The 15,080-nt window shown below is 34.8% G+C and overlaps 1 protein-coding gene across 1 annotated transcript; it reads right to left on the bottom strand.

The window, feature by feature from the left end:
• Positions 1-197: 197 nt before the first annotated feature.
• On the bottom strand, positions 198-12,187 carry LOC123665405 (beta-1,4-glucuronyltransferase 1). Its single transcript, XM_045599721.1, has 5 exons — positions 12,023-12,187; positions 4,788-5,096; positions 4,509-4,641; positions 2,531-2,664; positions 198-2,402 (listed from the first exon to the last, which is right to left on the bottom strand). Exons 1-5 carry the CDS (start codon positions 12,176-12,178, stop codon positions 2,205-2,207), a joined length of 930 nt encoding a protein of 309 aa, XP_045455677.1. The 5' UTR covers positions 12,179-12,187; the 3' UTR covers positions 198-2,204.
• Between the last annotated feature and the right edge of the window lie 2,893 nt (positions 12,188-15,080).

Genomic DNA, 15,080 nt, shown 5'->3' on the forward strand with positions numbered 1-15,080 from the left:
AAGTGATAATTATTATACTTGTTTTGTGCGAATTATTCGCACGGCTATAGCTTTTAAATAGCATTCACTGTTTTTTTAAATTCTTTTAACGAAAAAACGAAATTTCGCATTAGCTTTTAGCATTTACATACACAAAAGTCAGTATATTTAATAGTAATATAAGTGAAAAAAGGTTTGTTGTAATAATAAGATTAGGACAATTTTAGATTCTTTATTTCCAATTATAATTATGTTACCTGTAGATTTTTATGAAAAAATTTCGCATACAAGGTAAATTCTTAGACGCTTATTTTAATAACTAGTACATGTCGATAAATAAATTTTCATAAATGATCACATTGAGAGACTGTATATAGGTTATTGCACTTAACCTAGTTGGCTAATATAAGCCTTGCAAGTGAAAACTCACCACATGCGTTTACCGAAACCAAACCCCATTTTTATATAACTAATAATGAATACTAGACAGAATAAAATATAATTTTAGGAGGCTATTCGTAATATATGTCACGCAAATAAGTTTAATCAACTCTTTCCTCTCTCTTAGTCACAAAATTGTAAAATCCTCGTTCTTATACTCTTTGCAATTTTTATTTGAACAAATAAAATCTCAATAGGTTTTCTTACAACTTTCATACCTCATTTCTGGATGGTCTCATATAGTATGGTCATATCGTAGAAATAGCACTCAAATCCTAGCACTAGTATTTGATATAAAGCTTTGCCTAGATATAATAAGTAGACTAAACCGCATACAAGAAGCACACATAAAATGATAGCAGTACTAATTTAATTAATACATTTATCACAATATTAGAGAAAATTCTTTAAAATTATATTCACGTTTTGAAAAAGTAATGATTAACTTTATTTGACTATCCGTTGCATTAATTTACAGTAAACTTACTCTATTTAATTAAGTAGAAATATCAACTCAATAATTGGTGACTTATAAATGACATACAGATGAACATAGAATTATTTCTTTTTAGAAACGGTCTATTAAAAAAATATTGATTACTTGTATTGTTCTTAATTTTAGATACACAGTGACAATTTACTCATTTTGTATTTCAAATACTTCGTTAATGACAGAGAAAATTTAGTAAGTTCGAATGTAAGATATATCGATAAAAGATCTTTACCAAGAACCAAGAAAAACGAAAAGTTATACTTACGGAGATTAAAATAAAAACTAACTACAACTAATGCATAAGCAAATATTTCGAACGTGGTGAGTTTCATCACTATTATTTATAATTATCACCAGTACCATAAGGCCCGTAGTCTTAATAAAACTAGTTTTAGGCTGTATATAAACTTTGAATAGGCATATCAAAGTTGCCTAATTACTACGTAATTATATCAGGCATAGAACAACTTACACCAGTATACATTAAATGTTGACTTACATGGATATATATATTTGGAACCACATTGCAAGCTTTTACAGTGACTTATATCATTAAAATGGTTATTTATGTATCTAATAGTAACTAGTTAATAAATATCGTTTAAAACAAAATGCATTTCAGGAATCGTTTTTATATAAATGATAATTCAAATGATTGTCTACCAAAAATAAAAATACAAGTCAACTAAAATAAAATAGCTTTAGGTACTAAACATTTTTTAAATTACATTTCTACAAATTATCAAAGAAACTAGAATAAAATAGAAAAAAAAGCATTAGACGACGTGTAACGTAAACTGGTTTCTGTAAAGAAGCACTTAAATATGAAAGTCAAGTGCATTCTTCACTTGCACCGAATGAAATAAAATAAAAGCAACTTAAAAGAACATAATTATATACACAATTTAATATTAAATATCATAACATTTTCATTTCGCGTTCACACAATTTCCATATAGACCTTTCGCAGGGAGAAAAGTGTAGGAAATTCGGTTTTACCACTTATTTTGGATTCATTGTCAGTATAGCGTTCAGTTTATACGAAAACACAGTTACAAAATATAATTTTAATAATAACAACGTCCAGGCACTGTGTTACTTACTAGCTTTAAAAGTCAAAGTGACACGGATTCAAATTCACTGAATTATGTCTTAATTTATATTAATAACAAAGTATGATATGTTTCGTTCCAAGTCGACCACATCGGTAAAGTTATATAAAAGTCAGGCGGATAACCACACTCGGATTTGAAGATGTTGCCAACTTTTGTTGAGTTTTCCCCTTTTCAAATTATATCGCACAGCCATTTCGTGTTCCAAAAAGAGCTTTCAGTTGGGGCATTATAACATTTTTTACGAATAGCGACTGTCTTCCAGCGATCGCGTCTCTTTTAGGATTCTTCACGTAGTGTTTTATACCAGGTTTGTGTATAAGAAACGCGTTATTTAGTATCATGAAGTCATAGTCCTTTACGCATAAGATATATCCCTGTAAAATTATTAGTATTAATCATACAGTCTATGATATTTCGTATTAAGTGAAAAGAAAAAAATAGACATTTTTGTTCTTTAAAATATTTTTTTTATACAAGAAAAATAGTAAAATTATAGTTATACCTGTGTCATCTTATCTTTTTTGCCTTCCCAGCTGAGACGTTCATCGTAGTACGGATCTTGATGAGTCCCGATAAATATTGGTTCCCAATGAACAAATTTTCCGCGTCGCTTGCCCACATGGAACACGTCCATTTCTAGAAAAGTAAAAAAAAAAACGCTATAATGTTTGATTCTGTAACAAGAATGTTATTCTAATATTGGGATTATCTTTAAATTAAGATCTACATTTATTTTAATACTAGCTGTACACTGCACGCGATGCTACGCTTTTTTCTTTTTATTTTTCGGTCGTACCAACTCAAAAACCTTTGTGGGCTCATGCACAACAGTTTGCTGAAAAGCGTGACATGTTCAAATGCATAATTTACGATTCAATAAAGGACACACAGACAAAAATTAATTATATATATAGATTTAATTTGTACGCGAATAGATTTGCACGCTGGTTTTTCATGATTGATGAATTTAAAATTGATCAAAAAAAAACATGAGTATGGCGAATCACTTTTGTTAATTATGTTTTTGGAACGAAGTTCCTTACGGCAGGCTTGATATTTGGCTGGGCGACCGAACTGAAAAAAATGTGATACTAAAACCGTAAGAAAAATTTATAACGGAAGTGACGTAATATCAGTCACACGACCGTATAATATGACGTTTGTAAAACTAAAATATTACAAGTAAACTTTTTTTTTAAAATAATTTATGTAATTTTATACTGTCAACAAAAATAAATAAAGACATGTTTTTTTATTTCAATTAATAGTTTGAATTATTATTATTATTATTTTGTTTGATTTATTTTATTTTGCGGTATTTGTTATTTTCTAAAATACTATATTCCCTAAATACTTTTATGTACTTAATTAAAAACTAATCAACAAAAAAAAAAAAACAAATCAAGAACTAGAAAATATACATAAAATTCAACATTTTTTTTTTCAAATTGTGTTGCTTCTATACTATCCGAAGGAACTTCGTTTCTAGTGTCCCATGCTTGTTTATTTGTCATTATAGCTGTCATAGAGAAAAAAGTAAACAATACTTTTCTAAAGATTGGAATAGGCAACCTTTGTGTACGCAACACTAATGTCATATATAATTAAAATCGTTGAAAAATCGAAAAGTTATCGATTGCATGTGCAAATATTTTATGTAACCATTTTGTTAACTAGTAGCTTATGAAAGTTTACAAATTGGCGTAAGAATCAATCCGTCCAGCGTACGAGGCGGTCATTGAACCATAATACGCAATTAGAATGCGCTTTACGACCACGCTATGCTCTTTACGGCATAAATAGCTCACGATCGACACTACGAGATTAATTGACGATGCATCGTAATTAGACACGCGAAAACGGGATCAAACTGATTTTGCGTCATATGAAAGCATCTGATTTTACGTATACATACACATTCGTATTCAATCGTGTGAACTAATTTACATGTATGTTTACGTCGCGACCGTGTTACACCGAAGTAATCACACGAAATCATGATTTTCTGTTATTTTTGCGAAAGAATTTGAATACGAAACGGCGTACTGAAATAAAAAGTATTTACATACGAATGTTCTGCTTCAAGCTTTAATCGAGTATTTAGAAAAAAATTGCTTGACAAGACAAACAAGACTTCTTTATCTTTAAGTTTTGAAATTTAAAAATAATAAAATATAAAAAATACGGTAATTTTATAGTTTTTAAAAACACGTTTATAGCGTGAGTACACTATTACTATTATATTATTAATATTCTCAGTGAAGTGGATAGCTTAGCTTAGTATTACGGACTAGAACATAATGACTTTTAGCTTGTTACTGCCCACAAGGTTGATTTTTTATTATTTTTATACCCACAGTGAGTCTTAAACTTTTATCTTTTGATAATGTGTCTTGTGTATGAAGAAAGAAGTAGAAATATATAAAAAATACTAATTGTATTTTTTACAATAACAAAATTAATGTTATCTGAATCCTTACGAGTGGTTTCTGATGCATTCATCCATTGTTGTCCTTGAGGTATATTGTGACAGTTAGGACAGACAAACTTATGGAACGGAATAGCAGTCTTATTAGCCAACATCCCCTGCAGTTCGGTTTTTGTCGTAGGCACCTGAAATTCAACAATTTAAAAATTAGATATTCAATATATATATATTTTTCAAATCATCAAATATCATTAAAAATAATAATTATAAACACGATATACAAGGAACGAAAAGTGTAGAAAAAAAGTTTAGCAAACTACAAAAAACTTACGTGTACTTTGGCATCGACTTCAAATATGCTTATTGGGAAGACTCTAGGTCTAGTGGAAGTGCTTAATGGCTTAGCGTTTCTGGCAATCATGTTTAGGAACCTGGGTACTAAATTAGGACTAGGATATAGCTCTATATCGGAAGGCAGTATAAAGTGGGTTACAGCAGCGTCCCTGGCGATGTTACGAGCAACGTTCACGGGGTAGAGAAGACTTTTCGCTTTCATAAACGTTGAGTTACTGTTCACATCGTACGGAGGCTTCAACGAGCAGTTGTACGGCGTTTGAAGAAACGTATCAGGATTTGGTATCTGCAATTAGTAAAGACATGATTAGACTCTCTTGTTGTTATTGTATAAGATAATAAAGATAAATCTTTATTATCCTTTATTATCATATCTTATAATCAAAATACATAAAATAATAATCTTATTTACATATATCTCGTATTAACTAAAATTTCGTATTTTTCGGCAAATTTTTAAATTGGTTAAGAGAAAAGTATTCAATAAAATTTTCATTACGAAATTTCATAGCCCGCGAATTTCTTCCGGAGGTTTTGGTATGAAATTAGATTCGATTGCTTGGTTTTGTTTATAAATAACTTCGCTTGGTGAGAAAATAGCAAATAAAATAGGTATATATTTTATATCATACGGGATATTCGAACAAAAACAAAAAAGGACGCTTATGCCTATGTCCAACTAAGTTCAAAATATTTAACACTTTCGGACAGCAAGCCCGCTCCGTTCACTCGATTCATGCATGCTAAAGACTAAAGTAATGTAACCTAAATAACGTCTTTTTTAGATCTCACTCCGATTAACTGTCATTACCAGAAAAGCACACATGCGTTAGGTTAGTCCGCGTGGAATTAAACAAAAAAGTTGTGTTCAGTTTTAACATCGAAAATACTGTTGAATAATGTATTTTAAAGTGAGCTGTAAAAAATTATTGTGCAAAACATCTTAGTCTTTCAGTGTGACCTAGACCTCGCATTTGCGCAATACGTTTGAGCATAGTTTACAACGCATTACGATTTCGCGACATTCGTTTTTTTTTTGTTTTTAATACAACTGGTACAAAAAGAAGTACACCTTCCTACTATACAATATACATACATACAAGACACTGCTACATACTAAGTATAACATACATAAATACAACCCATACATGATATGTACATGTACTAAACGACCAGAATAGATTTCAATTTGTTTATGTTGACTACTTTGTATGTTTTATCATATTTCCTGATAGTTCGTCGGTTTTACAGGAAACGAATTGGGAACGTCAAAATCATTATTATGTATATTATATTCATGGTAGGTGTGATCAATAAAAAAATCTTACATTTTATTATATTCAAAGACGCGTTGATGCAGCAATCACGACAGTAAAGTAAGGTTCTAGCAGTGCGGGTTCGATCCCTGCAGATAATAAACACGTATACAATATACTTGTATACGCGTTTGTGCTTAATTATTCTTTTCCCGAAATGGTCCAAGATCCCGAGATAGAAAACAAGTAACGTATGGAGGGCATAGCTCTTATTCTAAATCCCTGACAAAAGAGTCTCGTTCTACTACAGGTTGCTGAGGGTGAAGCGTTTATTATTAGCGTTTGATATAAATAATATTCATTACAGATTTAAATTAACAAAAGATGAAAACTATTTGTTTAAAATGTAAAAAAAATAAAAATAAATAGCGGACTTAACATATATAGTATAAATCATTTATATAATTATAATAATAGCAAATCAAATTCTAATTTAAATAATATCACCGAAAATATAAAAATTCTAATTTAAATTAACTGAAAAGACAAAACCTAAGTCTCGTTACATAAATATAATTCATCAAAATATACAGGTGTACGGTTGGTGGCTAGGCGCATGAAAATTAATTATTTTCTGATATTTATAAAATACATTCATTTTATATTTCCGAACATTGATTGAAGATACTAGCCGACCCGTGCCCACTTCGTTGGGCATTAATTATTATTGTTGTGATGCAAATATATGGTAAAGTTTTCATCTCGCTCGCATTTCTCCGACTTGATTTACATATACTATTATTTTTCACTGACTTTTATTTTCAAAAACAATAAAATATAGCCTATATCACTCCTAAACAGTTTAGCTTTCTGTTAGTGAAAGAATTTTTATGATCGGATTAGTATTTACGATCATCACTCCCTCCAAACAAAAAAAAAAAAAAACTAAAAACTTTACCTCCTTATAACATTAGTATAGAAGTAAAGATTTTTGAATTAATTTTAAAACGACATCTAATAACCATAAATACAATAACTATATTACTTTATTTCATTTATGGTTTTTTTTCGAATCGCTGTTACGAGATAATTCAGCTTCATTACTTAGTATAAAACAAAGTCGCTTCCCGCCGTCTGTATGTTTAGATCTTTAAAACTTCGCAACGGATTTTGATGCGGTTTTCTTTAGTAAATAGACTGATTCCAGGGGAAGGTTTATATGTATAATACATGTATAATATAGTAGAGGAACACTGATAGTTTTTGCAACCTTGCGAAGTCGGGGCGGGTCGCTAGTTTTATAATAAAACAACTTTTTCGGATTTAATCGCGGTTTATTAAGTTTTTTAAATGCCCGACGATTCCGATACTTTACAGCAGCCATGGGCACAGGAGGACTAATTTAGATTTATTTTACAAAGTATAAATTTCTCTTTTATTTTTGTATGAATGTGCTTGTACCCCACAATTACGCCTATATTGTGTCTCTCTCTTAATAAGATAATTGTGATAATAATTAATTTGTCTCACTTAAGTCTGTGATAAAATGAGACGCATTATTACAATGATGACGAAGATTATCTTTACCATTGACACGTCAGTTATTCGTAGTAATTTCTGCGAATGTGCAATGAAACCAGTATTGTTTTTGTAAGAGTAAAATACTAACAATGAGCGGCACAGGCGTGTTAAATCTCTCATTGGCTTTGGCTAGACGTAAGAACTGAAATCATAATAGTTAAATACTATAAGACTATGTAAAAAAAATGTATGCTATTAGAACTCTCTACGTGCCTTTTCATGGCCAAATGTACCATCACAAATTACCATGAAATAGGTCATTTTAACAAGAATGAACTGAATATGGGTTTAAGCATTTTACTTTAAAATGATAACATATAAATTTCACACTATTAGTTACACCTTTTTCTTATCAAAGATAAGAGTTAAGGTATAAACTACCACGTGAATTGACAGAGAATAATTTTATAATTGTGTTGGCTAGCAAACGAGAAAAACCGACCTAATTACATCGACAAGTAATATAACGTAAGTAGACGAAAAAACGTGCTGTGTGGTTTCGGGTGCTGTGTGGTTTCGGCACTAAAGAATTTAGCCACCCCATCTCTTCCCGTGGGTGTCGTAAGAGGCGACTAAGGGATAGCACAGTTCCACTACCACCTTGGAACTTAAAAGGCCGACCGATGGCGGGATAGCCATCCAACTGCTGGCTTTTTAAATGCACAGACCGAGGACGGGCAGCAGCGTCTTCGGTGCGACAAAGTCAGCCCTGCGGTCACCAACCCGCCTGCCCAGCGTGGTGACTATGGGCAAAAACCCCCATGAGTTCGAACCTAAAAATAAGGCCCTCAGTTCCCGGCAGCCCCACTATTCCCGGCTACGGCAGCGGCCGTGGTAACGGTGGGGTAGAGGGTGCTAAGAATCACCGGGGTACGGGAGGCTGCCATAGAAAAATATTCCTGGCTACGTATAATGGACGCACGCTACGGTTGGACCATCACCTCACCGAACTTGAGGTAGAACTTAGTCACATTAAGTGGAGCATACTGGGGTTGTCTGAAGTCCGAAGAGAGGGAGAGGACACGATGATCCTGGACTCCGGGCACTTGTTCTACTTCCGTGAAGGTGATGGGCTTTCCCAAGGTGGCGTCGGTTTTCTGGTTCACAAGACTCTCACTAACAACGTTGTGGAAGTCAGTAGTGTGTCGACCCGGGTAGCGTACCTTGTACTTAAGCTCACCGACAGGTACTCCCTGAAAGTGATACAGGTATATGCGCCGACCTCGGCACACTCTGACGATGAAGTCGAAGCCTTGTATGAAGATATCACAAGGGCCATACATGGCACTACTTCGACCTTCTACAGCGTTGTTATGGGAGACTTCAACGCTAAAGTGGGAGTACAAGGCCGCGACGGATCGAGCATCGGACCACACGGATTGGGGCACAGGAATCACAGGGGGCAGACGCTTGTCAACTTCCTCGAATCGGAGGGGCTCTTCTTGATGAACTCATTTTTTGAGAAGAAGCCCCAAAGGAGGTGGACATGGCAAAGCCCCGATACTGTGACGAGGAACGAGATAGATTTCATCATAGCGGATAAAAGGCATATATTCAGAGATATCTCAGTGGTTAACAGGTTTAACACCGGCAGCGACCACCGGCTAGTACGGGGCACTCTGAATATATGTCTCCGAAAGGAGCGGACCCGCTTGATGAAATCTACTCTCCGACCTACGCTGCCCCAAATACTATGTGGCTCCGAGCAGTTTCAGTTGGAACTCCAAAACCGATTCGATTCGCTGGAAACTACTAGCGACGTGGACGAGATAACCGACAACGTGGTGAAGACGGTGTGTACACTGGGTCGCAGGCACTTTCCACCAACAAAGCCAACGAAGCAGTCCAAACTTTCTCCCGAAGCCTTGGATCTGATGCGGCAGAGGCGCGAGTTGCCGGCTGCTTCGCCAGAACAGAGGGCTCTTTCCAAGAGGGTACGGAAAATTATTCGCCGAGACCTCCGCTGCTCAAATACGAGAGAGGTTGCTACTCTGATTGAGCAGAATAGGGGGTCCAAAGTTTTCCAAAGACCATTGGGGAGAAGCCTTCTTGCGAAGCTTAAAACAGCAGATGGCAGAACCGTCTGCTCTCGCCCTCAGGTCCGAGAAGAGGTTGAGAATTTTTATGGACAGCTGTACTCGTCGAGCGCACGCAAGCCTGCGACTTGGGACACCGAAGATCCACGGGCACCATTGTTGCGCCATTATTCGGAGTGTATCCCGGACTTCGAAGAGGATGAGATTGGTGCAGCGCTCGGGCAGCTTAAAAACGGAAGGGCCCCGGGGGATGACGGAGTTACCACTGAACTCCTTAAAGCCGCAGGGCGACCTGTCCTGAAAGCCTTGGCAAGACTATTTAACGCCGTCATCCACCGAGGTACCACGCCGGAGGCGTGGTCCAGGAGTGTGGTGGTGCTGTTATTTAAGAGAGGCGATAAGTCTCTGTTAAAGAATTACAGACCGATCTCACTTCTGAGCCACGTCTATAAGCTGTTTTCGAGGGTTGTTACGAATCGTCTCGCCAGAAGACTCGACGAATTCCAACCACCAGAGCAGGCTGGGTTTCGAAATGGCTACAGCACCGTGGACCACATCCATACTGTTCGGCAGATTATCCAAAAGACGGAAGAATATAATCAACCGCTGTGTATGGCATTTGTGGACTACGAGAAAGCCTTCGACTCCGTCGAGACCTGGGCTGTCCTGGACTCTCTGCAGAGATGTCATATCGACTGGCGATATATCGAGGTACTAAAATCTATGTACGACGCGGCGACGATGACCGTTCATGTCAATGACCAAAGAACAAGACCTATTTCCCTCCGGCGCGGGGTAAGACAGGGGGATGTAATATCACCGAAACTGTTTACCACTGCGCTAGAGGATGTTTTTAAGACCTTGGATTGGGGGGAACGGGGCATCAACGTCAACGGTGAATTCATCTCTCACCTTCGTTTCGCCGACGATATTGTCATCTTTGCGGAGACGCTGGATGAGTTAGGCCAAATGCTGGCCGGCCTAAACGAGTCCTCCCGACGTGTCGGTCTCTGTATGAACTTGGATAAGACGAAAGTTATGTTTAACAACCAAGTCATACCGATACCGGTATCGGTCGATGGTACCCTTCTCGAAGTTGTTCAGGATTATATTTACCTAGGCCATACTATCCAACTAGGCCGCAACAACTTCGAGAAGGAGGCCGATAGGAGGATTCGGTTGGGCTGGGCGGCGTTTGGCAGGCTCCGTCGAGTCTTCACTTCGAAGATTCCGCAATGCTTGAAGACAAAAGTTTTCGAGCAATGCGTCCTGCCTGTGTTAACATACGGAGCCGAGACGTGGACACTGACCAAGGGACTGGTCCACAAGTTTAAAGTCGCTCAACGTGCAATGGAACGGGCCATGCTTGGGGTCTCTCTCAAAGACAGGATTAGAAATGAGACTATCCGCGGGAGAACGAAAGTAACCGACATAGCCCACAGAATTAGCAAGTTGAAGTGGCAGTGGGCTGGTCATCTGTGTCGCAGGACCGATGGCCGTTGGAGTAGACGGGTCCTAGAGTGGAGACCGCGTCTTGGCAAACGCAGTGTGGGACGTCCTCCGGCCCGTTGGACCGACGATCTACGTAAGATTGCCGGTGTAGGCTGGATGAGGATTGCGGAAGACCGGGATGTGTGGCGCGAACTTGGGGAGGCCTATGTCCAGCAGTGGACTGCGATAGGCTGAAGTGAGTGAGTGAGACGAAAAAAATTAACAAATGCACTTGCCATCATACGATTTTCGAGGGTTCACCTTGATATCCTTGGAATTCCATAATCAGATCCTGGTTTCCTTATCATGATACCACCCTTAGGATCCTCTCCAACAAAAAAGAATTATCAAAATCGGTTCCTATACAACGAAGTTATCCCCGAACATACATAAAAAATATATACGACCGAATTGAGTAACCTCCTCCATTTTTGAAGTCGAGTAAAAATAGATTTATTAGGATTCCCATAATTGTTTTCAATGAAATAAAGTGATAAAAAGCATTTATACAGTTTAGCGATGATAACAGACTGTGTTTAACGGGTTTTCAAGTAAGGTCAATGTTTTTTATATAATGTGTAATCTCAATTATTATGCTATAGAATTATTTTTTAAATATGAATTCTAGTATCTTCTACGTTAGTCTAGTTTTAGAAATGAGACGAGTGTACTTTGATTACACGTTGTATTGGTATCATAGTATTTTATTCTTGATCGCACCGATCAATCGTCTTCTTGTGCACTCCATTGTACGTGACATTTTCGGAATTATCCTTACCAATTTGACATTAATATAAAGAATTCATCCCAATGAACGAGTGGATGGGTTTATATCACATAATACTTACTGTACTAGGTATATGTTTGTGTGCGAAGAAAATGTGGAAGGTAACGTACTGCTTGATAAGTTCGTTACCAAGGCAATCACGTAAGTATCTGATGCTGTTCACGGTTGGGGCCATGTCGGACCCGGGGGCGTGAATGGCGAGACTCACTGGAGCCATCCATCTGTAAAAAGAATAATGTAAAATTATAGTAATTAATAAAGAATTATAGAATAGTTAATAAATATTAACATTATAAGCTGTAATTATAACGGACTGAAAATATTCTTTTGTTAGACAAAGTTTTCCTTTGCCATGATATGGTGAAATAGAGTTAGAACCAAATCCATTATGCTGCTTAAATGTACATAAGTAGGCGAATATACGATGTAGGTACTTGTTTCTAGAACTTCATACACATGGAATGTAGCTTATATTCTCCTCAAATTATTTCTTTCTTAGCGACGACTAAGGATGGATTTGATAAATAAAATAAGCTTTAAAAGGTTATCAATGCTAATGGAATCCATCCACTACATCTGACTATTATTATGGTCAGTAATATTTTGCAAACCAGTACGTTATACACAGTAAAGTCAGATTCGCTTTTTTCTTACTGTATTTAATAGTAATAATTTATATTCGGCAGACTTACTGGGTATTAAAAATATTCAACTTTGGTTATAACCTAGTTAGAATAAAAATAATTATGTGTCTAGAAAATAATCAATTTTGTTTTAATCAATATAATGTTTTCAGTCCCAGGCTTGCGTGCCTAACGACATTCACGCCTGTTTTAGGTCGCTTGAACATCGCCAACACTAAGTACGCCCACAAATCCACCTGATTAGTTTATCAAATTACACTAATGCCCGATGACGGATAACGGATGTTGGATGACGCTACTTTTATTAAAATTTCTTAACCTTTTAGTGAAGAATTACAAAATATTGCAATAATTGTCGCATTATTTGACATTTTTGGTTATTTTTTCGCTCCTATAATGGGGCGAAAATATTCTTCCCTATAGACAAATAAACACAAAAAGTTAAACATTTAGTGCTAGATATAATTTATAGTAATGTTTATCTAGTGAATGCCCTGCGTTTTTCTATGTCACACCATAATTCTGTACTTTAGAACTAGAATGATCACCAGTTGACGGAAACTTAGCTTTGTGTTGTTATATGTAGCGTAATCGTCAAAATGCTTTGCATTATGATAGGTATATTAAGTATGGTTTCAACTGACCCATACAAATGTAATCAATAAGTTTTTACAAAGGAATTGTTATTGAAACTTCTTAAGGTTTTAGGTCAGGTGTTTGCAAGTCATTGATTAGTAGTAAATTAAAGTAGCATCGTGAAATATAAAGGCTTTTATTTTTTTATAATATTCCAGATTACTTCAATAATTATGAAAAATAAGCTATTATAATAAAATTTCAGTTTTTATTGTCAACGAATATAATCACTTTTAATTGCAATCCTTAAACTTTTAGTTCAGATAATGAGTCGTGTCACCGAAATGTGTATACGCGCGTAAAATCTAAGCGATTGCAACAAATTGAATCATTCTTCTTGTGTTCGTTATTATTAGGATAATTTTTTTTTGTAAAAAAAATCGATATATGAATCAAAAAATACGTAATTACGTAAGTACGTAATTACGTAAAGCTTAAGCCTGAATGAAACATTACACGAATAGTAAAATAATATATTCATAGGATTAAAATTAGTTTCATGACTAATATGCTTCTACTTTGTATTAATCATGAGTTCTACCTCATAATGTAATCCGTACCTATAATTACACGTATATACAACCTAACGACCCTTTTCATGTCTACAGCAACGCGAAGAAAAGTGTTTGTCGATGGAATAGCTAATGTAAATGTATAATGAAATACATATTACACACTTACGTATTTACTTTATTTTATATTGCACTCACTTTTTTACAAAGCCTGTGGCTAACAAAGTATCGAGTAGAATTTTTGTTACAATTAAAATTTCAAATAAAAATCTTCCATAATTCAACTTCGTCAAAAATAATGTCTAATGTAAATAATAATAGATTAAAAAAAAAAGATTTAAAAGCTTTTATATGAGCTTTTGTATCCTAATATTAACTCAATTCAAGTATAATTTCTTAGAAATATTGATTACGTTTTATGCAGACATTAACCAACATATTTTTGGAATAACAATAAACAGTTTTAAATTCCCAGTAACTCAGTGCTACTTCATTTTCTGGTTGTATTCGTATAATTCAATATGTCATTGCAAGGCATACAAAATAAATGTTAATTGCAATTCATTAGAAAATCGTGGGTGGATCTATTTGTTGCGTACAACTAATCGATATCAAAAGATGATTGTTAATCGCCAGATACAAAAGAAATTAATTATTATATACCTATCGTTTAAACGTCTAAGCCGATTATTCCATTCGAAGTTTGTGAATCATACATCAAATATTTTTTACATACATACTTTCCGAGTCCAAGTATGAATAGTCTTTGACAATAAACCATAATTATATTGCAAGTACATTCCACAAACAGTTAACTATACAGATACTCAAGTATATACTATGTACGTGCATTGTATTTATAATTAGTATGTCTGGAAAAAAGTCAAAATAAATTTTCCTGTTTTGAAACTTTAGCACAAAACATTTGAGTAAGAATCCTTGTGATGATGATTTTCCTTAAAACTTATAAATAACGCGCTTATCGTTTGTCCCTACTACAAACATGAGTCTCATGGAATTAATATTTCCCTGCTATAATTAATTCTATATAAGATATTATTATTAAAATAATATTCCGAAAAAGTTACCGATTCACTTCACTTATCTTCATCAGAAAGTTTTATACCTATATATTTTTATATAACGGCAAAAAAAAACGATAATAAACACGTAATCAAAAATTTAATTAACTTATACCTATATTAAATTTTATAGCGAATACATATTTATTAATACTTAAAATAAGCTATTTTTAACCTACTTCAAAAAAGGAGGAGGTTACTCAATTCGACCGCATATATATATATATATATATATATATATATAT

This window comes from Melitaea cinxia, chromosome 2 (assembly GCF_905220565.1).
Source record: "Melitaea cinxia chromosome 2, ilMelCinx1.1, whole genome shotgun sequence".
NCBI lineage: Eukaryota > Metazoa > Arthropoda > Insecta > Lepidoptera > Nymphalidae > Melitaea > Melitaea cinxia.